This window comes from Ammodytes marinus (genome assembly GCF_949987685.1).
Source record: "Ammodytes marinus genome assembly, chromosome: 7".
In the NCBI taxonomy this organism is placed as follows: domain Eukaryota; kingdom Metazoa; phylum Chordata; class Actinopteri; order Uranoscopiformes; family Ammodytidae; genus Ammodytes; species Ammodytes marinus.
The window spans coordinates 31,555,494-31,582,581 of NC_137211.1; the positions used below are offsets into that span (position 1 = coordinate 31,555,494).

Consider the following 27,088-nt stretch of genomic DNA (forward strand, 5'->3'; position numbering starts at 1 on the left):
CAGTCGGAACTACCTTTCCAAGCTCCCTTTGTTTGGTTGGGCTACGGGGAGCAGCTAGTGGCTCATATGTCCGCTGCTTTTTGAAAATGCTTTTTTCATCAAATGTGTCAGACATCAGTGTTTTGTATACATTGCATTCATTAGTGAGCGGGTATGCCGTCTTTCAGAACCGTCCATTACCTGCACTAAAGAGAAAAAAAGATGTTTCCTCATTGTCCCCCCCACTTTTGAAAATGCACTCCAGAATGCCTGTTTGTCCCCCCCACTTGTTTAGCCAAATCGACGTCCATGCACTTCACTATGTGTTCACATCTCTTATATTGGACATCATATCTGATGCCGCTTGACTGAAAGACAATGTCATACCGTGAACATTTTATTTATTATCTTGTTAAGTTTGCATTTACAATGATCATTTTAAAAAGATTCCACACAGATCCTTTGTACAGTTATTTTCAAGCAACAAAAAAATTGCAAATAAAGTATATACAAAAACATTAGAATAATGTAAATAAATGTGTTATCAGTGACATATGCGTTTTTCCGGCTACACCAACATGCTGCGGTCATCGACTAATTTAAACTGTGCACACACTTAAAACCAAATTTTTGGAAAATAATGCTGCAATTTGAGTTCAGACGTTGTAAACAGCTCAGATTGAGTCCAAGGGGAAGTTTCAATAATTCAAATATCCAGAGTCTTACATGCCAATGGAGGAAGACGTGTAGAGACTATTCCAACATTCTTATTTGGAACCAGATTGCTCTTAAATGAATAAAAAGGACTTAATGAATGCAGCATGTCAAGACAGATTATTGAAATACACGTCAAACCTTTTTTTACTGTCAAAACATGTGTCAGTGAGGTTACGGTCAGCGAAAAGAGAAACAGCTTCTCTTCAAATGAAAAAGAAAATAATTGTTTTATATTCTATATTATCTCCATAAAAAATAATCCCATTTAATTTATAGCATTGCTCTGCTGCTGTAAAACACATATCATCTTTTGTATGACATTGTTACAGTTTGTATGTACAATCAAATTAAGATCTTCAGTAAAATAATGTCACTGTGTTTCAGTCCTGAAGCGTTCCCTTTGCTTACATCATCCACAAACTGCTTGCAACACTTTTTGCTAACACTGCAACTTGAATGGACCAATCATTGTGCTTATTTTAATACCTACAGTAAATACTGCAAGAGTAAAAAAAAACATTTTAACAATCAAAATAATGTCTGAGTTAACAGAAGGCCATCCTTCAACTAGCATTTGAATTAATATATTAAATATTTCACAATGATCCAACATCCCAACCTTTCAACTTATTGACAAGAAGCCTGGTATAGTTTGCTCTAGCTTCCGCTGTCCTGATTCAGATTAGCTAGCTTCTGGTCACCCTCCCTCCCTCGGTCTCCCTGAAGATCAATGAAACACTTCCTGACGTTATAAAATACCATACATATAAATTAAATACACGAGCAGTTAACGTCTAAAAAATGGCATGCCATTGGTCCTTTAAATACTATTCAATATGTAGGCTGGAATGCTTTTAGATTCTTTAATACCTGATATAGTATACGTGAGAGATAAAAATGCTCCTTCCGGACATAATAGATAATCCTTCATATAGTGCAGTAACACAGTACTCACACTAAACCTACAGTAATTGCACAGTAACCACATGCACACAGGCTGAGGAAAGAGCAGCCCTCCCCTTACTTACTATCTGTCTTTACATCTGTCCCTCAATCCCTACTTCCATCTTTCTGTCAATTCTTTGACTTCTGCATCTATTCAGCCTGCTTTGATACATGAATACCAGTGTATTGAAGTAGAACACTTTACTAAGGGCCCTAACATGGAGCCCTGGGGAACACCAGCCCGACAGAGAAAGAAACAGAGTCTTGGAGTTGCAGTCCAAGGCAAAATGGATAACATCTACGTTAAGCATGACAGACGGCTACAGGTAGTTTGGTTATTCCAGTTAATAACAGTGGATGTCCTCTTCATGACATCGCCCTTTCATTTGTGTTGTGGATAAGTTGCACCAGTTGTGAAATGATTCATTTCAGCATTGTGTAGACAGACAGCCAAAGCAATAATACCTTTCTGTGGGTGGATCCCCAGTGTAACAGTACATGATTGGTCCTGAGCCACAGCCAGCTTCAGGCTCAGTGTAGGAGCTCTATGCTAACTGACATTAGTCATTGCTATAGTCTTGTTTAGTCTGTACGTAGCACTGAAGACTCTAGTGGTATCCATGGTGGAATGATCCCTGTGGAACTGGGGGTGGGGGGGTGGGTGCAAGGGCTCTTCCATTGGAATGTCTCTCTTGTTACAGTCTTCTCTCATCATATCTTCCACACTCTGTTTTCGTCGTGCCACTTTTGTTAAAGTTCTCCATCTGAAGGTGGCAAACATAGTTTGAAGAGCCTGGTGGGGGGGGGGGGGGAGATAAAGATTCAAACCTTGTCTGAGATGATAAATGCTTTCATGAACTGATAGATTTGGAAGAGGTGGCTTTATATCATACCTTGGGAAAGATGGAGGCATCTGGTCCATTACCTTGAGATTTTTAGCTGAGAGTTCAACTCTTGCTCCCTGGTAAAAGAGAAAACATTACTAAAAGCTCCATAGTCAACATATTTCACTTAGCTCCCTGTGAAACTTGTTAATTATGGCTAAGCATGCCAAAACCTGCACTGTCTGGAAATACTTGCTGTAGATTAAAGGAGTTGGTGTATTTCAATGAATGCGCATAAGGTTCTAAGGACAGAGGGTTTTCATATACTGTATAGACTGTATAGCCCGCAGAGGAAAATAGCTATTTTTGATACTGGGGCTATATAAATATGTGTATATAACGTTAAAATCACACTACTGTATATCGTGATATAAATTAATCCGAAAAATCCACTTTCACTTATATTGTGAATGTGATGATGATTTGATCTACTTTTCTCATTATTTCTTACTAAAATCATTTCTACTGAATTAATACAAGTGCAGAGCTGCACTACTGTACATACAGGAGGAATCTCTACTAACCTGTTTGCGCATTATATCCATAGTCTGCATGATGCAGCGTGGAATGAGCCCGTGGTTCCTGGCTAAGATCATTGCCTGCTCCAGGGTCACACTTAGGGTACATCTGCAAACAAACAAAGAGGCAAAGGGTCAGTGCTGTGTGAACTTCCTATGTTGTTTTCTACATGTGAACCTGCTGGACACTTCCAAGGAGAAACTAATCCGGACAAAGAGGCAAGGCTGTGATTCTAGCGTTTAGGTCGGTTCGATCCCCGCCCGGTCACCTGTGTCATGGTTGTTGTGTCCTTGGGCAAGACACTTCACCCACCTTGCCTCGTGTGAATGTGTATGATTGTTGTATGTTTGAGGGGGTGGTCGGAGGGGCCGTTTGGCGCTGAATGGCAGCCATGCTTCCGTCAGTCTGCCCCAGGACAGCTGTGGGTGGCTACTATCGTAGTTTACCACTGACTGGTATGACTGTGTGTGAACGAATGGAACCCGGAACCCTGTAAAGCGCTTTGAGTGCCTTGAAAAGCTCTATATAAATCCAATCCATCATTATTATTATTAACCTTTATTCCAGCTGACAGACACTACAGCAGCAATATATTATAGTTGGTTGTGGTGTCAAGACTGACCTCTGCATTCCTGTAGCACACATGGAGATGTGGCACGCTCCCAGGCGGTTACAGAGCTCAGAGGAGACACACAACACGCTGACCCCCGATGGGTGGCCCTGGGCAGTGGGCCGCACGTTGACGTAGGACTGCATGAGTCGACACAGGTCGTCCAGGGTGTTCAGGGGTCGCAGCAGCTATTAGGAGGAGACAGTGGAGGTTGGAGAGCGTCAGTGGTTAGATGATACAATACAATATCACAATTCATTAGGTCTACTGTTGAGTCCAAAATAACACAGTTCAATTTGATTTTATAATTTAATAACATTTTAAATAAAAAAGATTTAAAAAAAGAAGAAAATATTGAATTGTAAAGGACAAGTACAACCCCAATTCCGAAAAAGTTGGGACGTTATGTTAAATGCAAATAACACAAAATAAGATTTCCAAATGGTTTTTGACAAATTCGATAATAAACAGTACAAATACAGTGGTGGCCAAAATGATTAGAACACTGCGGGTTGTTGTTGTTTTTGTTGATTCGGTCATTAAAATACCAATAAAACAAATGAAATATCTAAAAAGTCATTATTATGCTCTATTAAACATAGAATAGTTTCACAAAAGTTGGGACAGGGGCATATTTACCACTGTGTTACATCAGCATTTCTTTTAACAACACTGAGTAAGCTTTTGGGAACTGAGGACATTAATTGTTGACAAAATGATTTCCAATGCTAGCTTGAAGTACAACTTCAGATGCTCAACATACCGGGGTCTCTATTGTGATATTTTGTGCTTCATAATGCACAATTTTTGTGTGTTTTCTGTGTTAAGACGTGCAGAATGTGGCTCGGTATTGTCTTGCTTAAATAAGAAGGGACGTCCCTGAAATAGACATTGTCTGGATGGTAGCATGATTGTCATGGTCTGTCTTTGTTGTGTCTTGTTTTGGTGATCCCCTGTGTTTCCTGTTTTATTTTGGTATGTCTGTCTTGTTCCTCCCCATGTCCTGTCAAGTTTCCCTCCTGTTTGATTGCTGTTCCCGCCCCTAATGTGTTTCGCTGTTCCCGCCCCTAATGTGTTTCACCTGTCTCTCGTTGTCTACCCTGTCTTGTGTGTGTGTATATAACCCCCAGTGTTTCTTTGTTCCCTGTCCGAGCATTGTTTCCTGTTGGTGAGTCTGTCCCTTGCTTGTTCTATGTTTTCCTGTTTCTCCTGGATGTTCGCCTGTTGGCCTTTTTTTGTTAAGTTTTTGGACAATAAATATCTTTTAGTTTTACGTCTTGCATTTGGGTCCTGTTTTCCTGCCTGCCTGCCTGCCTGCCTCATCGTAACAATGATGATCCTAAACCTTTAAGTACTTTTCAGCATTATTGTTGTCTTCATAGATGGAAGTTACCCATGCCATGGGCACTAACCCACCCCCATACCATCACAAACGCTGGCTTTTCAACTTTGTATTGGTAACAATCTGGATGGTCCTTTTCCTCTGGAGCCCGGAGGACACAACGTCCATGATTTACAAAAACTATTTGAAATGTAGACTCGTCAGACCACAGCACACTGTTCCACTTTGAGTCAGTCCGTCTCAGATGAGCCCAGGCCCAGAGAAGTCTGCAGCATTTGTGGATGTTGTTGATATATGGCTTTCACTTTGCATGGTAGAGTCTTAACAGGTAAATAAAATAGGCTGCATTTTTTTTTTTTTTTTTTTATATGAAAGGGTCAATGTAAAATAAATAATTATAAAAGCAGCTGTTTTGTTGGAAGTTCCAGGAATACACACACCCTGCTATGGATATAGCTCCACTGCATTGTGGGTCAGCCTCTTTAGGCAAATGCTAAGGGAGCAAACCCTGACAGAAAAGCAGTGTGCTGGCGGTGCACAATAGGCGGGCCTTAACATATCAAGAACCCGGCAGCCTGCCTCAGTCAGGATGGGGACTGGTTGTCTTGGGACCACCCATGCCACTAGGTTTACCTCTTCCTGGCGAAGATAGTGCTACTTGTGTGAATGTGTATGTTTGAGGTGGTGGTCGGAGGGGTCGGAGGGGCCGTTGGCGCTGAATGGCAGCCACGCTTCCGTCAGTATGCCCCAGGGCAGCTGTGACTACTCTCGTAGTTTACCACCACCGGTATGACTGTGTGTGAACGAATTGAACCAGGAACCCTGTAAAGCGTCTTTGAGTGCCTAGGCAATAAAGCGCTATATAAAACCTATCAATTATTATAAATTAATTATTATAATTATATGTTTTATAATGTGTTTTATGTATTCTAATCTTGCCCCTGTAAAGCACTTTGAGTGGCCTTGTGTCTGAATTGTGCTATATAAATAAACTTGCCTTGCCTTGCCTTAACTTGCATTTGTAGATGTAGCGACAAACTGTGTTTACCAACAATGGTTTTCTGAAGTGTTCCATGGCCCATGTAGTGATATTCTTTATAACATCATGAATTTTTTTAATGCTGTGCCACCTGAGGTCATGGGGCATTACATTGTAATTTTGGACCTTGCCCCTTACGTGCAGAGATTCTCCGGTTTCTCTAAATATTTTAATTATATTATGGATTGTAGATCGTGTAAATCTTAAATCTTTGCAGGAATGTTGTTTTTAAACTGTTGGACTGTTTTCCTCTGCAGTTCTTCCCAAAGTGGTGAGCCTCACCCCATTATTGCTTGTGAAGACTGAAACTTTACAGGATGCCCCTTTATATCCATTCATGATAATATCACCTGTTACCAGTTAACCTGTTTTTGTAAGTAATATCCAAACAGGTATTTGTTTTTAACATTCTACAGCTTTCCCAATCTTTTAATCCCCCTGTCCCAACTTTTTCGAAACGTGTTGCAATTTTCAAATTGTATATGCGTGTATATTTACAAAAAACAATGAAGTTCAAGTTCAAGAATCAGTTTAAAGAAATATATCAGTGATTCTTGAGAAGTGGGACAAAACAGGGTGCAATGTTGAAAAAATACAAACCCTATGTTTAGGCAAATTAAATGACATGTTTCCCACATATACTAAGCTACTGAGCTACACTTTGATACAACCTCCCAGCTTTTATCCTTTTTATCAAAATGGGCTTTTTATCGATTTTCCTCTATGTTCTTCAGTTGAACTGTGTAATAGAATGTTTACTTTAAAATGAACAGCAATCAAGATGTGTTTCAAATTTCAAAACACATTCCTCAACAACTATGAAATATCATTATGTATTGTTATAATAATATAAATCTGACGGAGTTGACAAGTATATCTTATGAATTTGACATATCGGACGGTGGTGACAAAAACCCAGATAACCATCAAATACGTAGAATAATCAATAACAGTGATTTTATAACAGCATATTATTGGTTGAGCGTTAATTCAAGATTCAGATTACAGTCTTTCAATCAGACTAGCTCTAAAAGACTCACACCAAATCGCCTCATTTTCTATATCATCCTGTACTTTTTTTAAGAATCACCCATGACAAAAGAAGATTGTGAGGGTTTCCATAAATATAGTGTAAGAAAAACTAAACCCTATCCCTATATTTAATATAATTATAATAACTTGAAAACCACCCAAATATGATGCCTTCACATTGAATGTCAACTCCGTCATTGGCCTGTCACCACCGTCAGACAGGAAATCTGACGGAGTTGACATCTGACGGTGTTGACATATTTAACGTTTCTTAAACAAAACAAATGGAATTAATCTAGTTAGCCATTAGTTTTTTCTGTTGATGATTGGTGCTAGTATGAACTACTTCAGGAATATAAAATTATCAAAACATTTCAAATAACTTCTTCAGAAATTGTAAGTCGGTGTTGACATATCATGGTTGTGATGCATGACTTTCAAGATTTGGAATGTAAAATATTCTAAAACTACAACACTTATCAGAGCCTGTCTGATTTTAATGTACTCTGCTGAGGTAGAATGTGACAAGAGGTCCTTCATAGTGACAGCTGCCCCTTATTTTGGCTGATTTTCTTACATTTTAATGCATTGTCTGACAGTGGTGACAAAAAGTGTCCCACCACTTTGAAACCATATAAAACATGAATGTGTTGAAGAAAAACAGTTTTTATTGATATGAGAGATTATTTAGTGTTGCTTATGATGAAAAAAGCACTTTTCAATCATTAAAGTACATTTTTAATAGGTTTTATTGCATATGAAAGATTGAAACTCTCTCTGTGGACACACTGTTTTGGACGTCATAAGATAACAAGTGTCATAAATTTGACATAATAATAATACAATTAAATTTAAGGGGATAATTGTGCTCCAGACATTCTATTCTTAATCCCTAATAACATCTACAATTTTAAATATTTTTATTTTTAAAGATAACAGCAGTTACATATGGAAGACGGCCTTTTGTCCCGGTTCTCATGAATCACTGACATATGATGTATCTGTACTGTTATTTATTGAATACACGTCGAAAAGGATTAGGAAATTGTCACATTCTGTTTTATTCACATTTGACATAATGTCCCAACTTTTTGAGAAATAGGGTTGTAAAAGGATGTTGATATTTAATAGGCCCCGTAGAGTAAATGCCTTGATAGGATGGAGCACCAACAGAACATAGAGGGAAAACCATCAAAAATGACAGATACACTCTTTGCAGTCTTTTGTTTGAAAGACAGTGAAAACCTGAAAATGAAGCTCTATATATTGGAACTACTGTATATTCTATTCAGTTTTAATCACTGGAATCTATATCAGTTACAGTCAGTTTGGGACACTAGATTTTTCTTTCTAATCTAAATGGTTCAAATGGAAGCAGTTGACTGTTGAAGTGTTGAGGTTAGTTGGAGTTAATAGGGGAGTCTTGAGGAGCTACTGGGGGGGTTTCCAGTGGAATAGGGAATAGGACACCAGTTCATCTTACTTTTGAAATGCTTGGTTGAAGGTCTCTAACTTCAAGGCCCAGTATCTGTGCTTGCATTTATATTCAGTCACAACATTATATAAAAAATGGACTTGTGTCACAACAGGATATGCAGTAAGTGATATGATGATACCATATAGATTGTACTGTAACATGGATCAGTATTAGTGTATATTTACCTGGTCTATCTTCATTGCTGTGGTGTTTGAGTCTGTAGGGAGGTTGGACTTCTCCAGATAGAAAGCCCTGTCAAGACAACAACATATCTAGTTCAGTTTTAAAACTCCCCATCTTATGAAATTATGAAAACAAACATTGAATATTTGGTACAAAATTTAAAGAAGTAAAACATGGAGGGAGATGCCAAAATATTCATTTGGCTGGCCCTAGACCCCAATTTCAAACCAGGAACCATAGATGTCGGATTGAGACAATGGTGGGATAGGGGTATAAAAGCAGTATGCACTTTGACCAAAGGGAATATATTAAGATAAAATGGGAAAAATAATTAGAAACAGCAATATCCCAGGAGGATTGACATTTCATTTGGCAAACACAACATTCGTGAAGTGAAGTGAAGTGAAGTTAAGCGTTAAGTTATTAGTCAATGGTTGGTTACATTGAAATTTGTCTTTCCGCATATCCCCTCTCAAGTTACCACACTTCAGGGTCAGCCGTAGTACAGCGCCCCTGTAGCTGAAAAAAATTATTTTACAATTTATTCTATTTTTGGCCCCAAAATGCCTTACTTTGCCTGGCCTACTGGAGCAGTTTTGGGGTTAAGTGTCTTGCTCAAGGACACAATGATCGAGATGGTGGGCAACGTAGACGTAATACCAGCCACTACTAGTTTTACAACTAACACCCTCCTGTCCGGTGCCGGGGATCGAACCAGCGACCTCACTCGGCCATCTTTCCTCTAGGCCATCCAACCACCCCAAGTTCCAAGAGGTGAAGAGAATTTGTCTGGAAAAACCTGATCCGCTTCTTCATCACTCCCCAAATTAAAAGTAAATCATCTCAGTCACAACAACAGTGTGGACAAATGGATGCCAATCACTCGCACATTTTTTGGACATGTCCCAAAATTCAAATATTTTGGGGTAATACCCGTTTAATTTTGAAAAAATGTTTTGGGATATAATCTACCTATAGATTTTAAGGTTCTGTATTCAGGTTGAATAAGAAAGGATATTAATAATAAAAACGACTGGTATTTGTGTAAAATATTTATTGCCTGTAAAAAAGCATTTACAAGAAATTGGTACAAACCCGAGCCTCCAAGCCTTCAACAGTGGAGGGATATAATCAAGGAGATCTTTACAAAGTTATTTCTGTTGTGTGTATTTTGTGTAAACATGTAAAAAATACTATAAATAAAGAGTTAAAAAAAACACTGTTTGAAAAGCTACAGATTATTTTCTCCTCTTACTGCTCTGTATGAGAGCTGAGTCATTGAGTACTTTACTTCATATAATATGCATCTGCTACAGCACAACTTGCATAATTTATTAATGTAGCATGAGCTATGTTGTGGGAATCGGCATGCACACAATATTGTATATTAACAGTCTATTAAAAAAGAGGCAATGAACGATACAAATTAGCTCTGTAAATCCGAACTTCATAAATTGATAATGCTAAATGAAAATGTTATGGTTCTTTAAATATGCACAAGGATTTTTTTTAAACATTTAGTTTTATTGTTTGCACATATTAAATTCAAGAAATATGATGACCATGTTTCTGTTCACTCTATTTTGATTAGTTAACCAAATTTGTATCAACAGTGCTTTAATTTTTTATTTTTTTTTTAATTTATTTAATGGGTTTTTCATTTTTTTGGAACAACAAACACACATATACAGGGAACTGAGGGGTATACTATGAAAGAAACTCAACAGAGCCTCGCTCTCTTTTTTTGATCTGGTTCAACATAACACATACCCTCGCTCAGAACTAACCGGTATCACGAAGGAAGTTATCAACCTCTTATGTTGAACGAGGGTTTCGGCTTCAGGCTCTGTGCGCGTCCCCATGAAAGGGGGCGTTTGACCCGTCATTTGACTCTGCTTCCGCACAGACTGGACTGATCTTGTGCTGCTAACTTTACACAAACGGGCTGATTGCGAGCAGCTGAGTAAAAAAAAAAAAAAAAAAAGTGTGTCGCTAACTTCACTTAACCCATTGATGACGGCTGCTGCGCGATGCCACATTGTATCTCCTGCCTGATGCTGCCTAACGCAGCATTGTTACTTTATCTCATTTTCATGGCGTGCACAACATAGAATGCACCGTCATTGGTTCAAATACACGAGGTGGGTTTTGTTGATATTTAAAGACCACTTGACCACCCAAAAGTTGTGTGGTTTGCTGAAAATCACGGCAATCAAAAAAATTTAAAATAAAAAAATAAAAAATAATAATAAAAAAAATACGCCAGCAGTGTCGGCGATAGTGTATTACAGAACAGTTAGTGGCGTTCGGAGCGCAGAATCTAGGTCTACTATAGGCTACTGACGAAAATCACACAACACATTGCATCTATTTATTAACAATATTTATGAATTTAGGCTATATTTTGCTGCTCCAACTCAAATTCAGCCAAGCCAGGTGATAGTTAAGTTTCAGTTTCGTTTTCATCTCTGTGGTATACAGCCGTTTGGACCAGCTGATCGGCTCCCGACAGCGGGAGTCAGTCTGCGTTCCAGTTGTACTGGGAAGTCGGATTTATGGTGCCAGTGATAACTGAACTTAATGATAAAATAAAGCTATCTCCTCCTTCCTATATCTGTCTATCTTTATCCCTCCACTGCACACTCAGTCACTACTATCCATGCTAAAAGGAAGCAGGATTATAACCTCATTTAGCACATTATTTTTAAATGTTTTATATTAATTAAGTACGGGCCCGTAATTATTACTCTCCACCATACTTATTCTTCTTACTTCTGCCGCAAATTTCGAGCTGCTACTCTTCCCACACCGTTTCACTTAGAAACGCAAAAATTTCACAGAACGTCCGTCCCTACCCCAAATGGTGTGCTATTATACAGTTTTTGAATTTCCGCTAGGGGACGCTGTTATTAAGCCCCGACTGAAGAAAGTTTGAGAGGCCACGCCCCTCACACCGTAACTCCGATTGACTTGAAATTTCTCACACAGGTGTATGTTAGGGTGCTCTACAAAAAAGCCTCTGGGACCATACAAGTCCGCCAGGGAATATTTCCCGCTAATTAGCATAAACTAAAAAACAGGGTGTTATCCACAACTTTCTGAAATTTTACTGTATCAACACTAAATTTCTCGTGAAGCCCCGGGGGACTACAATAAACATACCCGTAAAAGATCAGTAGGACAACTTGAAAAACATGGCCGCCATTGACCAAAAAGTTTACGAAGGGGCGGGGCCTATCAACAAATTGGCCATAACTCCTTAACCATAGGTCCTATCATCATCAAACTTGCTGGGTATGTGCAGAAGTCATGTGGTAGCATGTCCCTGGAAGCTTATCGACATTAACCCATAGGGGGCGCCACAAATGCCCCCTGACTCTGATTGACTTGAATTTGATTACACTTGTACAGCTCATGGTGCTCTACAATATATCCTCTTTACTGCATTAAGCCCCTCCCCTTTATCACGTTAGGCTCCTCCCCTTTACCACATTAAGCTCCTCCCATTTACCATGTTAGACTCCTCCCCTTTACCACATTAAGCTCCTCCCCTTTACCATGTTAGGCTCCTCCCCTTTACCACGTTAAGTTCCTCCCCTTTACCACGTTAGGCTCCTCCCCTTTAACACGTTAGGCTCCTCCCCTTTACCATATTAGGCTCCTCCCCTTTACCATATTAGGCCCCTCCCATTTACATGGCTAGGCTCCTCCCATTTACATGGCTAGGCTCCTCCCCTTTACCATGTTAGGCTCCTCCCATTTACATGGTTAGGCTCCTCCCCTTTACCATGTTAGGCTCCTCCCATTTACATGGTTAGGCTCCTCCCATTTACCATGTTAGGCTCCTCCCCTTTACATGGCTAGGCTCCTCCCCTTTACCATGTTAGGCTCCTCCCATTTACCAGATTAGGCTCCTCCTCTTTACATGGCTAGGCTCCTCCTCTTTACATGGCTAGGCTCCTCCCCTTTACCATGTTAGGCTCCTCCCATTTACATGGTTAGGCTCCTCCCATTTACATGGTTAGGCTCCTCCCATTTACATGGTTAGGCTCCTCCCCTTTACCATGTTAGGCTCCTCCCATTTACATGGTTAGGCTCCTCCCATTTACAGTATTAGACTCCTCCCCTTTACCATATTAGACTCCTCCCCTTTACCATATTAGGCTCCTCCCATTTACAGTATTAGACTCCCCCCCTTTACATATTAGGCCCCTCCCCTTTACACCATTAGGCTCCTCCCCTTACCACATTAAGTTCCTCCCCTTTACCACATTAGGCTCCTCCCCTTTACAACATTAGGCTCCTCCCCCTATCACATGAAGCTCCTCCCCTTATCACATTAAGCTCCTCCCCTTTACTGTGTTAGGCTCCTCCCCTTTACCTTTATAGCCTCTCGGACCATAGGGGTCAGCCATGATTATTTTTTTCGCCGCCATTGCCCGAAATGTTTACGCAGGGGCGGGGCCTATTAACATATTGGCCATAACTCCTTAACCATAGGTCCTATCGTCATCAAACTTGCTGGGTATGTGCAGAAGTCATGTGGTAGCATGTCCCTCAAAGCTTATCGAGATTAACCCATAGGGGGCGCCACAAATGCCCCCTGACTCTGATTGACCTGTATTACACTTGTACAGCTCATGGTGCTCTACAATATAGCCTCTCGGACAGTTTTTTGAATTTCCGCTAGGGGGCGCTGTCACGTCCCAACTGTAATCGCTACTGATGAAAAGAAAGAAGCCCACAGTGAAATAATGTTGCAACCTGTGATTTTATAGAACGCTTCATTAAGAGCCAGTGTGTGTAGATCGCCAGGTAAAATCATTTGAGGTGAGAGCATGGCGCTGCATACAGTAGGTCTAGGCTATTTTACATGTTCTGCATCAATAACTATGCATGTGGCAAAAAGCCACATGTTACAGTTCACTCTAATGTAAGCCTTATGTCACGGCTTCGTTTCGTTCATTAACTTGCTGATCAATAAGTTTACTGATTTAACTAGTTTACTCAGTGAAAAGTATCGCTCAGACAATATAGTCAGGTCCGCGGGATTTCAAAATGTATAGTTTCCTTAAAGGGCAGCGCTCTAAGAGCCGAATTTAAGCTCAAACTCTGAGCTGGGCAGGGGGCGGGGGGCAGGGGGCGGACCTGAGTCCGGGCAGGTTAGCCGTGCAGCCTCTGTTACCACGGTGATCTAGCCAGGTAGAAAGAGAGCCACCTTTCGTGATACTGAAAACTAAGGCTTTAGACTCAACAGACCTCGCTCAGCCCTTAATCTCGCTTCGTAGTATACCCCTCTGGTGTCTCCGGGTATAAATAAAATCAAAATACATCATACAAGACATAATAGGCTTTCATACAAATTTTTGCGAAAAATCTATAAGGGAGAGTGGCCTAAGTTGTGCATTTTGGAAGTTGTGCCACCCCTTGTTTCTAGAAAACCGTGGAAGAAATTGGAAATGTGACCACATATTTAAGAAGAGCCATCCATTTGACTCATCCTGTAAAGAAGCGAGACACAAGGAATAAGATATAAGCACATTTAAGCTCAAAAAACTGTGTTTTGCCTTTCAAAGTAAAATTTCCATGATCAAGGTTTTTTGATTATTGTTTCTGAACAATTATAGACAAGTTTGAAAACATTTGACACATGTTTTAGTGCTTTGGTATGCTACATTTTGTCAGCCCTAAATTGCTGCATCATGCTTATTATCCAAATTTCTGGGATTGGGGTGATTTGTGCCAAAGAGCCTGGGTGAGTTATAAGTAAGTAAGTAAGTAAGTAAAATGTATTTATAAAAGCACATTTATGACAGTTTGCACTGTCCAAAGTGCTGTACATAGTGCATTCAGTAGGTAAACAATGAAGGTAAAATAACAATAACCAAAATAAAAGACGTAAAGCCCATACATCCACATAAACACAGATAGTAGGGCAGAGGTAAGATAGTTAATGGGGAGGAAACACCAGGGTGTACATATGGGTTTTGAGCCTTGATTTAAAGGCAGAAATGTAGGGGAATCACATTTGTCAGGTGGCAGTTGGTTCCACAAGCACGGAGCAACTAGTGCAAAGTACATTTCTGAGAGTTGTGCCAGTGGCATGGCTGTATACGCTGGTCACCAAAAGAAAGTGATTGTCTACAGTAGCTCAGAAGAGAGTGACATCTCAATTGCACTTAACGACACCACTGATGAGAGTTCAGATGGCCAGAAAGATGATGGTGACTTTGTCATTGTGAGCTTTGCAGGTAAAACCATTAGATCTGCTAGGCCTTGTTTAATAAAATTGACCTTCAATCTTTGTCAACTATTTACTTTATTTACTTTAAATACACCTTAAATAAGTGATTGTCTAATGGATTTGTCTTGCATTACAGTTTATGAGATATATATCAATGGCACAATTCACCCCATGGTATTCTCTCCAACCGCACAACTTACACCACACCGGGGGCAAGTTGTGCATCAAGACAACTTTTTTTCCAAAAGCTATATTTCTTCAACAGTTTATTCCAGATCCAAAGTTTTTATTGCCAGGGATGCACAACACCCTGAAATATATGTACATATTTGAGTAGGAGACTTTACTGTCAAGGCCTTACTTTAAAGTCACTTTGAGTGAAAAGTTGCACAACTTAGGCCACTCTCCCCTATATACGCAAATGTGCGTGGCCTATGCCAAAAGATGCAACTGACTCCAGTGAATCTGTGGATATACAGTTTTTAATTGTGGGATGTTCGGTGTGGGAGTTATAGCCCCAAACGCATTTTCCTTGGTGTAGCGCCACCAAGCGGTCCCAGCTCCTGTCTCGGGCTTGGCCCCCTAATAATATCTTGGTTTTATATAGCGCCTTTAAAGACACCCAAGGACACAAAAATACTGTGACAAACAGCCCCGGAAAAAATTAAGAGTCCAGCCTGGATTTTTTCTTCAATCTTCATCTCTACATTACTTAATGGAAATGCTCTAAATGGCAATATTTTTATTGTGAATTTGGTAGAAATGTTTATATAATACAATCAAAATTTTACTCAAACAAATGCCTCTAAAGAGTAAACAAGAGACACTGAACATTTAGAGTGGTCTCTTAATTTTTTCCAGAGCTGTACATTTTAAGGTTTTATCGCCCACCCCTAGTATAGTGGATGCTGTGTCATAATTAAACTTATTGTTGATTATGGCACACTCATTAACAAGAAAAATTCAAACCGGCACTCTGTGTCAAAAAGGTTGCCGACCCCTGAAATAGAAGCCGAGGTCTAGTAAGTGATCCCCTGATGGCCTGTGCAGCAGAGTGGAGCCCTGTGTACCTGAGTCTGCGGTAGTAGGCCTTGACCTTCTCCAGTGAGACAGCGTTGGTGCGCTGCTGGAACTCCTCCATGGCTGAATAGTCCTGCTGGGACACTCCCTCTGGACGCTCTAGGACTGAATCACACAGGCATTTACATTAACACACATGGGCACACATGGATATGATTTACATAGTTTCATACTCTGACTTAACCCCTCACCATTAATCACTCAACATCATACATTAAACCAACATGAAGGTAAATTCATGCTAACTCAGAACACCAAAGCCATCCAATCCAACCAGCCTCTAACACAATCCTAACTTGATTCTAAACACAATCCTAACTTGATTCTAAACACAATCCTAACTTGATTCTAAACACAATCCTAACTTGATTCTAAAATGAAATTTAAAAAAAGTGAAGGTTGCCCAATTAAATTGAGAAGACTTGCTTTTATCCATACGGAGATCACAGATATGACAACACACTTCAGCATCTGCAAATCACAAGGTGTCCTATACTTCCCCCCAAACTGCAGTAAAGACTTATTTCCAGTAGGTGGCAATGGTCATCTACACTGCTGAATGTATCTGAAACTGTGTTGTAGCAGTTTGCTCCACACATTAGTACTGTTCATAAGAGCAATATGAACTCTCTTATTGGGTTAGTGCTCAAACCGGCACTTGGAAAACTAATGGCAATTTGGCAGACAGGCATGATGCATAATGCTATACACTCATACCAGGCCAGCTGTGGCAGCAAAGGAGAAGGTTAAGATGGGGTGTTTTAATGGCCAATAAAAAGGCATCTATCTAAATCAATAAAAGCACATAAAGCTATCAGGGAATGTGCATGCATGAGAGGCTAAGAGGCTGTGTATCACTTTTAAATCATAAAATTCAATATATAGTGTGTGTATAAGTGATTTCCATGTCTCCTGTGTTCAATACAACCCTCTCTGAGTTTGACTCCATTAACCCCAACATTTGATTTGCATTGATTAATGGAAAACATTTCAGAAAAACAGTTGGTACAGAAACACAGAACTCTTACAATATTTTTTTATGTTTTACTTTAATCAGATGATGCCTAATTTTAACCATAATGCTTGCTTTAACTAAATTCTGTACAAAACTATGCTCTATGCTTTGTTGCTCAGGTATTGTGTTTTAAAAAGGAATCCCAGCCAGCCACACTTGCCACTTTTGTGTTATGCTATAGCCTATATTCATGTTTCTCCACCCTGGACTTCCAGGCATGTCAGATTCCCTGGTCTTACCTCTGGTGAAGAGGACGGTGTGGAGCTTGAGGCTGCCTCCGCTCTGCAGCCGGCTGGGCAGCTGACTGAAGTGACAGCTGTCCAGGTAAAGGATGATCCTCAGGGCCTGGCGACTGCCCTCCACCTGGTAACACACTGGGGTGTCTGCAAAACACATACAGGGGCAACATTAAAGGTGAAGTAAGCGGTTTATTTATGTTAAAGACCTACTTCACCGGTGGGAATATGAAGGTGTATTGAATTCTGAGATCCTATTTAGTATAAATGTGCAAAATTTCAATCGGATCATCCTAGCCAGAGAAAAGGCAGAAAGAGTGTTTTATGGTCTCACTGTCTAACCCTACATTTTTCTTATTGTGACATCACAGTAAGGGTTAGGATTGACAGGACAGCTGAGCCAGGGGAAGACTGAGGAAAGACTGAGGGAAGAAAAACCTAATTCATTATATAATAACAGTGATTTTATAATGATAGAACGCCTGTTCCGTATGGGTGAAGTATTCCTTTAATATAAGTGTTAAATCGCTCTTTATTCATACAGTGATCACTTACATAATGTGCGCGTTTCATAAAGCCGATTTCTCAGTCAGCTGCTCTGCATGTAATCGGCAAATACACTTATTGGAGGATCCCGAAATTTTTATCCAATCACAAGAGAGAACGCTACAAACCGACACCCGTCTCACTCATGGTCTTACTGCCAGTGCACGCCAGAGCGACAGATGGGTGAATGTTTATGCGCCTACAATGGCGGAGCAGGTAAAAATCCTTCCCAATGTCTGTTTTGATGGTTTTTATCATGTTTTATCACACTTATGGATCTGAGATGAAGCTAGATAACTCGCTGCTTGAAGACCGCAATGCATTAATGTGGTGACGTAGGGACGAGCGAGGGGACTGCTAACTGCAGTAACTGACAGGAAGTTAGCTAAAAGAACCCTTTCACTTACAGCACCTTTAACAAGACTCTACTATTAAACTGAGCCACTCAACATATTAAAAAGTGAGAGTGGTACTGGGATGTGAAGTAAGTTTTCTTTAAGTACCATCACATATTTTGTTATAGACATCTACCCATTGAACGTTGAATTATTTATTTGTTTTGTAAACCATCTAATATATACTAAATACAAATGAATAATAAAGTATTAGTGGATTAATAATTAAAATCTGGAATACTAGTCTGGCACATTTTTACAATCTTATAATATGTCACCACTGTATCACTCTTATACAGAGCAGTAACCTTTTCTAAACCTACACACAATCCATGACTGGTAATCATTTATAAGGCTGAAGCTGACATGTGCTGATTTCTCAAAACCTTTCTGAAAGTGCTACAGAAGCATTTCTGGAAATATGGAAAAGAATCCCTTTACTTAGTAACCTGTGGGGCCGTTTTCCTAGGGAAGTCATCAACTGTGGAGCATCCGGCTGTGTAGTGCTAACACTACTACAGTACATGACTCTACCTACAATATAGCTCTGAGTTTGATGAAGCAGCTTTTAGCAAATAAACACTGTTCAATGGATTTCAATCATACTTAGTCGAACAGACTAAGCAAATCGCCTCATTTTGTATATCATCCTGTACTTTTTATAATAATCATCCATGACAAAAGAAGATTGTGAGAGTTTCCATAAATACAGAGTGTTAGAAAAACTAAACCCTATTTCTATATTTAATATAATTATAACTAGAACTGCAAGCAGTTGTGAACGGGGGCCAAGCCGTCGTCGTCCGTGGCGCCGGCTCCTCGCTTCACGGAATCCGGGGATGTAATGTTTTTGAATGTGGGATGTTCGGTTTGGGAGTTATAGACCAAAAGGCAAAGAAATCGCAGAGAAAGATGCTCAAGCGGATAAGGAGATGTATACTTTTTGTGTTTTTGGCGCCCCCTTTTGGAGCAATTTTCAATCTTTTTTGAGGATGTTCGTTAGGACAGTACTACCATATTTCAAAAATGTTGTCTTGATACGATGTATAGTTTTGGATTTATGATGACTTGCGTACAAGGTATTACAATGAAGCCAATCGGCGAATCTTTAAAGCACTACCGTTTGGTCTTCCGATGGTCGTAGAAAAATTCTTTATACAAATTTTGCTTGTGGGAGTCGGTAGAGCATAAGTCGGTAGAGCATAATGCTTTTGGTTTCATGCAAATCGGGCAAAAACTGTCGGAGGAGTATGTTTTGGTGACTGACGCAGTTTTTGCGACGTAGCGAAAAATCCATATATACGCAAATGGGCGTGGCCTATCTCAAAATATGCAGCTGACTTGTGGGCATCTGTGGATATAAAGTTTTTGACTGTCGGACTTTCGGTGTGGGAGTTATAGCCCAAAACGCCTTTTCCTTTGGTGTAGCGACACCTAGTGGTTAGCATGTCTGAATTGTTTTGTCTGCGTACCAGGCACAGACCTGGATCTAGTGATGTAAGTGGCATGTCCCAACCCCTAATAACTTGAAAACCACCCAAATATGATGCCTTCACATTGAATGTCAACTCCGTCATTGGCCTGTCACCACCGACAGACAGGAAATCTGACGGAGTTTGACATCTGACTGTTGACATATGTAACATTTCTTAAACAGAACAAATAGAGTTTATCTAGTAGCCATTTGGTTTTTCTGTTGATGATTGGTGCTAGTATGAACTACTTCAGGAAAATAAAATTATAGAAACATTTCAAATAACTTCTTCAGAAATTGTAAGTCGGTGTTGACATATTATGGTTGTGATGCATGACTTTCAAGATTTGGAATGTAAAATATTCTAAAACTACAAGACTTATCAGAGCCTGTCTGACTCTAATGTACTGTGCAGAGGTAGAATGTGACAAGAGGTCCTTCATAGTGACAGCTGCCCCTTATTTTCCCTGATTTTCTTACATTTTAATGGATTGTCTGATGGTGGTGACAAAAAGGGTCCCATCACTTAGAAACATTTTAAAACATGAATGTGTCGCAGAAATAAAGTTTTTATTGATATGAGATATTATTTAGTGTTGCTTTTGATGAAAAAAGCTCTTTTAATAGGTTTTATTGCATATGAATGATTGAATCCTTCTCTGTGGACACACTGTTTTGGACGTCGTGAGAAGTTAACAAGTGTCATATATTTGACATAATAACGATAAAATAAAATTTAAGGGGATAATTGTGCTCCAGACATTCTATTCTTAATCCCTAATAACATCTACAATTTTAAATATTTTTACTTTTAAACATAACAGCAGTTAATATTGGAAGACGGTCTTTTGTCCCGCTTCTCAAGAATCACTGATGTGTTAGTATTTCTTGTGCCTCAGAGTACTACATTTGAAATAAAGCCCCTAACAGCCTAAAAGGAAGGGACCATCTCATCTGTAACACTGGGCAACCAGGGGCCTCATTTATAACGGTGTGCGTAGAAACCATCCTAAAACATTGCGTTCGCACAAAGCCAAAAATGTGCTGTGCAAAAAAATTAACCCATTGATGACGGCTGCTGCGCGATGCCACATTGTATCTCCTGCCTGATGCTGCATCATGCAGCATTGTTACTTTATCTAATTTTCATGGCGTGCGCAACATAGAATGCACCGTCATTGGTTCAAATACACATGAGGTGGGTTTTGTTGATTTTTTAAGACCACGTGACCACCCAAAAAATTAATAAATAAATAATAATAGAAAAAATACGCCAGCTGTGTCGGCGATAGTGTATTACAGAACAGTTAGTGGCGTTCGGAGCGCAGAATCTAGGTCTACTAGACGAAAATCACTCAACACCTGCATCTATTTATTAACAATATTTATGAATTTAGGCTATATTTTGCTGCTCCAACTCAAATTCAGCCCAGCCAGGCGATAGTTAAGTTTCAGTTTCGTTTTCGTGGTAAGCCGTTTGGACCAGCTGATCGGCTCCCGACAGCAGGAGTCAGTCTGTGTTCCAGTTGTACTGGGAAATCGGATTTATGGTGCCAGTGATAACTGAACTAAATAATAAAATAAAGCTATCTTCTCCTTCCTATATCTGTCTATCTTTATCCCTCCACTGCAAACTCAGTCACTACTATCCATGCTAAAAGGAAGCAGGATTATAACCTTGTTTAGCACATTATTTTTAAATGTTTTATATTATTTATTCTTTTTTTTCTCCCCCATCTAATTTTGAAAAATGTGTTGGTTTGTAAGCGCTAAGGGAGCATGTTTAAATAAAACCTGTGAACCTTAACTTTTAAATGTATTTTATTTCATGTTTCTATGTGCTACACAGGCTTAGATATTAAGGTTTTGGTAGACTTGACAATTCATACTATTTTTTCAGAAAACCCTCAGGCATTAAGGACATGCATCCTAGATTGCCATAGTCATCAATGGGTTAATAAGCACATTATTTTGACTGACACAAGGAGAAAAGGGAGGCAACCGGCGCAAAGAAAGCGACTGAGAAGGAAGAAAGCCCGTGATGTGCATGTGCTGCAGTTTCTGGCACACAAACACATACACACGCGCGCGCATTTATCACGTATCATGATTGGCCCAGTCAGTAATCTTTGTAAAGCAGTTTCGCCCCAACTTTGTACTTTATGAAATATCACATATTAGCATACCTAGTAGCCTACAGTATGTAGGCCTATATAAAATGTGTTGTGAGAAGTGAAATAATGCATTGTAGTTTATTCCAGAGCATTGTTTCCCTCACGTGAAGCCACACATTTCCAACAATGTCATATTTTAATTAAAACTTCCAGGGTGAATTGCTATAGGAAAGAGATGCATGTAATGATTTGCTAAATGCATAACATGATTTTATCTAACGAAATATACAGTTTTAAATACATTTGTTGGCTTTAACTTTGTAAAAATCTTCTTTGACACACCGCCTAAAATATAGACTTGCTCTCCCGCTGGCCACTCCCGGACACACCTCCCGACGTATATTATAGAGTAGCGCTTTAAGATTCAATTAAAAGATATAACCAAAACATGTAAAGACCTACTTGATAAGTAAATCAACCAACATCATAACTGCATGTAATATACTACAGTGGCCTATATTCGCAACTATAGGTAGGCTCATACATATAATTGATTAAATATATTGGGTGTCAAGCATTTCACAGTAATATGTGTGTGTTTTTCTGATGACAGAGCTTTATTTCGTGGTGTTGCCATTGAGGGTCGCTGATTCCCCGAGTCAGGAAAACCTTGCGTGAGCTCTACGCATGGTCGAAAGTTGGCGTAGGAATACGCACACTTCTCCGCAAATAATTTCTTTATAAATACCAACGTTTTGCCACCGCACATTTTACCGCCATTTCTGCCAGTATACGCAAGGTTTTTGTGCGCAGCAAGCTTTATAAATGAGGCCCCAGGACTTTTAAAAAGACCCTACTTTAAGATACTTTATATATGTTGTCATAGCTTCCTATTCTCTCGCTCATCACTGAAGAGAAAATTAAAACTGAAACAGCAAAATGGCGAATTTCCCCCTCAATAGCGAGCATAAAGAACTTTATGCAGAGTTGGTCCACCCAGACAGCTGTGTGCTTTCAATGGGCCAAGTCAGTCTCTTCATTGAGTCTCTTACTTGCGACTAGATACTCGTCCTCCAGTTGCCTGAAAGACACAGTGACTTTGTCCAGGTCACACAGGGCTGCTTTGGTGTCCTCCAACATGGTGCGCTCCTCTTTCTAACACGGAGAGACAGAGAGAGAGTGAGATATAGTGAGAGAGAGAGAGAAAAGAGAGAGTGAGAGATAGAGAGAGAGGTGGGGGAGAGAGAGATGGGGGAGGGAGAGAGAGAGAGAGAGACAGAGAGAGAAGAGAGAGAATTGTGTTGATGCTTGTTAGACAACATAGAAGTGGATACAACAGGACTAGCACTACAGGGTGATATTAAACTGCTTCAGGTAAGACTTCAAACTTATGAAGCTTCATCACAAAGTGGGGCTGCATTAGCAAACCAATCTGTTCTTACTGTCTGAAGCCGCCATGATCAATGACTGCATATCCAGATACTGCAATCCCTATCTTGTGGATATGGATCAGAATGATCCTATCTGAAAAAACCAGGACAAAACCTACAAGTTCCTTTTTATCTGGGATAGCATGAAAAGGGACTACGAAATCAAAAAAGAAAAATCCTGCATTCCAATCCCCATACTTCCCTACTATTTAACATGCCAGAAAAAGATTTGGGATGTCCCAATACATGCACGTCAATTGTAGAATGCTGAAAATACATAAATGCCCCACTAACTCCAATAGCATTTTGGAGTATTCGTCTTTATTCTCGACATTTCTCGACATCATGAGAAAAAATGTTTCTCTCCTGTGGCCCTTAAACTCTTCTGTACTTTAGTATGTAGTGTAGTAAAAAGAAAGAGTATGTGATTTGGAACGCAGGGAAAGAGTTCAGTCTGTTCTCACCAGGTGTGGTGCTAGTGAGGACTGGAAGTGCAGCAGCACCCCGATGACAGAGATCTGCTCCAGCCACTTGCGGCTGGTCTCCTTGCTGTCCTCCTGGTACTCTCCAGAGGTGTTGTAGCGCCAGCACAGTGCCGCCAGCAGCTGCTCTGACAGGCTGCACAGCGCACCTGTAGCCGCCTGGCAGAAGATCACATCCCGACGCAGCTGCAGAGAGGAGTCTGAGAGAGAGACAGACAGAGAGAGAGAGACAGACAGAGAGAGAGACAGAGAGAGACAGAGACAGAGAGAGAGACAGAGACAGAGAGAGAGAGAGAGACAGACAGAGAGAGAGAGACAGAGACAGAGAGAGAGAGAGAGAGAGAGAGAGACAGAGGGAGAGAGGTTCACATGTCAGAGTGTGGAAGGTAGAGAGGGGGTCAGGCACCCAAACCTCACACTGAAAACTGGAACATTGGTCATTACACGTGTCCTGGAGCTGCTCCAAAACATTGTCTTTATTCTATTAGTATGGATCCCCTAACAGGATATCTCCCATTGACTAGCAGCATCTGCCACTGTGCACACTTCAATTCAAAGTGACAGGAGCATGGTGTGCTTTGACACCAACTGTTAGTCCACTACATACATACACAACACCTGGCCTCAGCCTTGATATGATCCACATCTGGAAAATGAAAACTATGCTGACTTTTTACAACAATTTATTTAAACTGGAAACTAAAAATATTAAAAAATCTGCTAGGTCTTTTATTGTAACACGGCAGATGTTGATCATACTTGGTAGTGGGTTGTTCAATATTACTTTATTACTTTAAAAGTGGACATACATTGTTTCAAACTAATGTGACACACTGAAAGAAACAAATAGTATAATATAACGTCATTAAGTTTTCATTAAATATTGAAAACTTCCAGAAAACAAAGACATTTTTTTATAATTTCCTAAACTTTGAGGAGATGTTTTGGACCTTTGGATGTCCTGAGGAAAAACTGGCTGCCTTTTCACATGATGGAGGATCTCATTTGCAAAGAAGTCTAAAGCATTTCAAAATAATCCTGATTGTGAGGCTTTTCCCGCTGCTTGAGTGTGACTTCTGCTGAGTGAGTGCACAGCCACAGCTTTTCCAGTCGTCATATGGAAAACAATGAAACATGCTGGCCTGCATATGAACTGTCTTCTATTTAACACTGACATGTTACCTTACCTGTGCACTTGAGCAGAGCCAGAAGGAGCTGGTTCTTTCCATCTGTGGAGGTAGAAGGAAAACAAGATGGCATGACTGAATACGTCCACGTGTACGTATGTGCAGGCGCGTGTGTGTGTGTGCGTGCGTGCGTGCATGTGTGTGTGTGTGTGTGTTCCACTAACCATCCACACATCTCTGCAGGCTCTCCACCAGTGTTTTGATAGAGTTGGGCAGGTTCCACGGATCCTCCTGGATGTTCTTGTGAATAATGTAACGATAACGAACTGTCCCTTCTTCTGATTGGCGGAACTCTGTTTACAGAAAAACCCAGGAATGCGTGAGTGTGTGCACCTGCTGCTTCATTTGTAGAATCATGACAACACACCCTCTCATCTTTCAAACAGTAAGCACACAAACACACACACAGATAGAACCATGTACCTGGTGTCCTCTGCTCAGAGTAAAAGTGCTTGGTCTCCTCACAAGCCTTGGCCAAGACCGGCCCTTTGAGCAGACTGTTGATGGAGTCAACCTGTGAGTGGGAAAACACACACACACACACACACACACACACACACACACACACACACACACACACACACACACACACACACACACACACACACACACACACACACACACACACACACACACACACACACACACACACACACACACACACACACACACACACACACGGATCGGCAGGTAATCAATCTGACCTGCTCCGTACACGTGGAACGAAAGAAGGCAGCCAAGTTAAGTGCACCGACAAGGGGAGTCAAAGAACAGAAAATGCCAGTAAGGGGGAGAAGAATCAACGGATGGATGTCTTCAGCTCGTGTGAGTGTGAGCGTGTGTGTGTGTGTGTGTGTCTGAGTCTGAGTGTGTGTGTGTGTGTGGAGAAAGAGGGGCGTATGGAGAGAAGAAAAATAGAATGCAAGATGAGAGAGAAAATCAGGATCATGACCAGAGGACAGAGAGCTCCACTAGGTAACTCAGCACAGATGTTCACTGATTGCTATCACATATTCATCTGTTCCAAATGGTTTGGCGGCTGTGATGGGGGGGTTTAAAGCTGACGTGTGTGTGTGTGTGAGTGTGAGTGTCTGTATGTGTGTGTGTGTGTGTGTGTGTGTGTCTGTATGTGTGTGTGTGTGTGTGTGTGTGTGTGTGTGTGTGTGTGTGTGTGTGTGTGTGTGTGTGTGTGTGAGAGAGAGAGAGTGAGTGAGTGTGTGTGTGTGTGTGTGTGTGTGTGTGTGAGAGAGAGAGAGAGTGAGTGAGTGTGTGTGTGTGTTCTTGTTTCACTATGTTCCACTTTTAAATCTTTTGTCTGAGTTTTAATTTAGACAACATCAGTAAGTCCTCATTTCTTCCAAGATGTAGTTTGGGGAGTTTTAGTGTTAGAGAGGGGCGTTTGTGGATGGCATGAAATCAGAAACACTAGAATGTACCAACATGCACGTACTAACCCCTCCCAAGTGAAGCCTAGAACTAACCTGGTTGAAGAGGTGCTCCAGGCAGCCATGCAGCTTGTCCTGTTTGTCAGAGGGGATTCTCATGTCACACGGCAGCTCGTCCCCTGGAGCAGACAATAGAACACCGTACAAAAAGCTTTAGGAGAAATCAGAAATGTGGCCGTCAAGTGTTCATTATCATTGTGACCATCTGCACTTAATAAACACGTTTCTATCCATCTGTTGTCACATTAATTCTCACGAGTCAAATTGGAGAGGATGTGGCCAATAAATCCCCCCAATAGAATGTCTCGTTGTGGGCCGATAAAAAGAAGTGATGAATAGCAGTCGACACATACTTGGATCACAGCTCAATAAATGTGGATTAAGATGTGTGATGTCTGATATATATACAACCCCAAGAAATATCCAACAGCCTTTCTCAGTCTTGGTGTTACCACAAACTAAAGAGGAATTCCAAGTTGGCCATTCTTATGCAAACACTTAATATTCTATGGATTTGTTTGACACACAGCTAGCATGTGTGTATTTGCTTCAGGTAGCTCATATTGTTTATGTTGAATTCACTTTAGAGTGCTAATGTGCTCAATAAGTCACTGTAGATGAAAGGAGACACATTTTAGTGAGGAGCCTTCAAGATGTTGAAAACATATCAAATGTGAAGCTCTGCATAACAAATGAACTACATGTACAGCTGG

The 27,088-nt window shown here is 40.4% G+C and overlaps 1 protein-coding gene across 1 annotated transcript in view; it reads right to left on the reverse strand.

Moving 5' to 3' along the window:
* Positions 1–381: 381 nt before the first annotated feature.
* Positions 382–27,088, reverse strand: part of prex1 (phosphatidylinositol-3,4,5-trisphosphate-dependent Rac exchange factor 1) — a 164,706-nt gene continuing 137,999 nt past the window's right edge. Inside the window, 13 exon segments of the mRNA XM_080031313.1 lie at positions 382–2,434; positions 2,535–2,602; positions 3,050–3,152; positions 3,667–3,842; positions 8,730–8,796; positions 16,042–16,156; positions 17,306–17,449; positions 22,884–22,986; positions 23,726–23,943; positions 24,931–24,972; positions 25,095–25,223; positions 25,354–25,444; positions 26,412–26,494. Of these exon segments, the coding sequence (XP_079887439.1) occupies positions 2,392–2,434; positions 2,535–2,602; positions 3,050–3,152; positions 3,667–3,842; positions 8,730–8,796; positions 16,042–16,156; positions 17,306–17,449; positions 22,884–22,986; positions 23,726–23,943; positions 24,931–24,972; positions 25,095–25,223; positions 25,354–25,444; positions 26,412–26,494 (1,382 nt within the window). The 3' untranslated portion in view covers positions 382–2,391.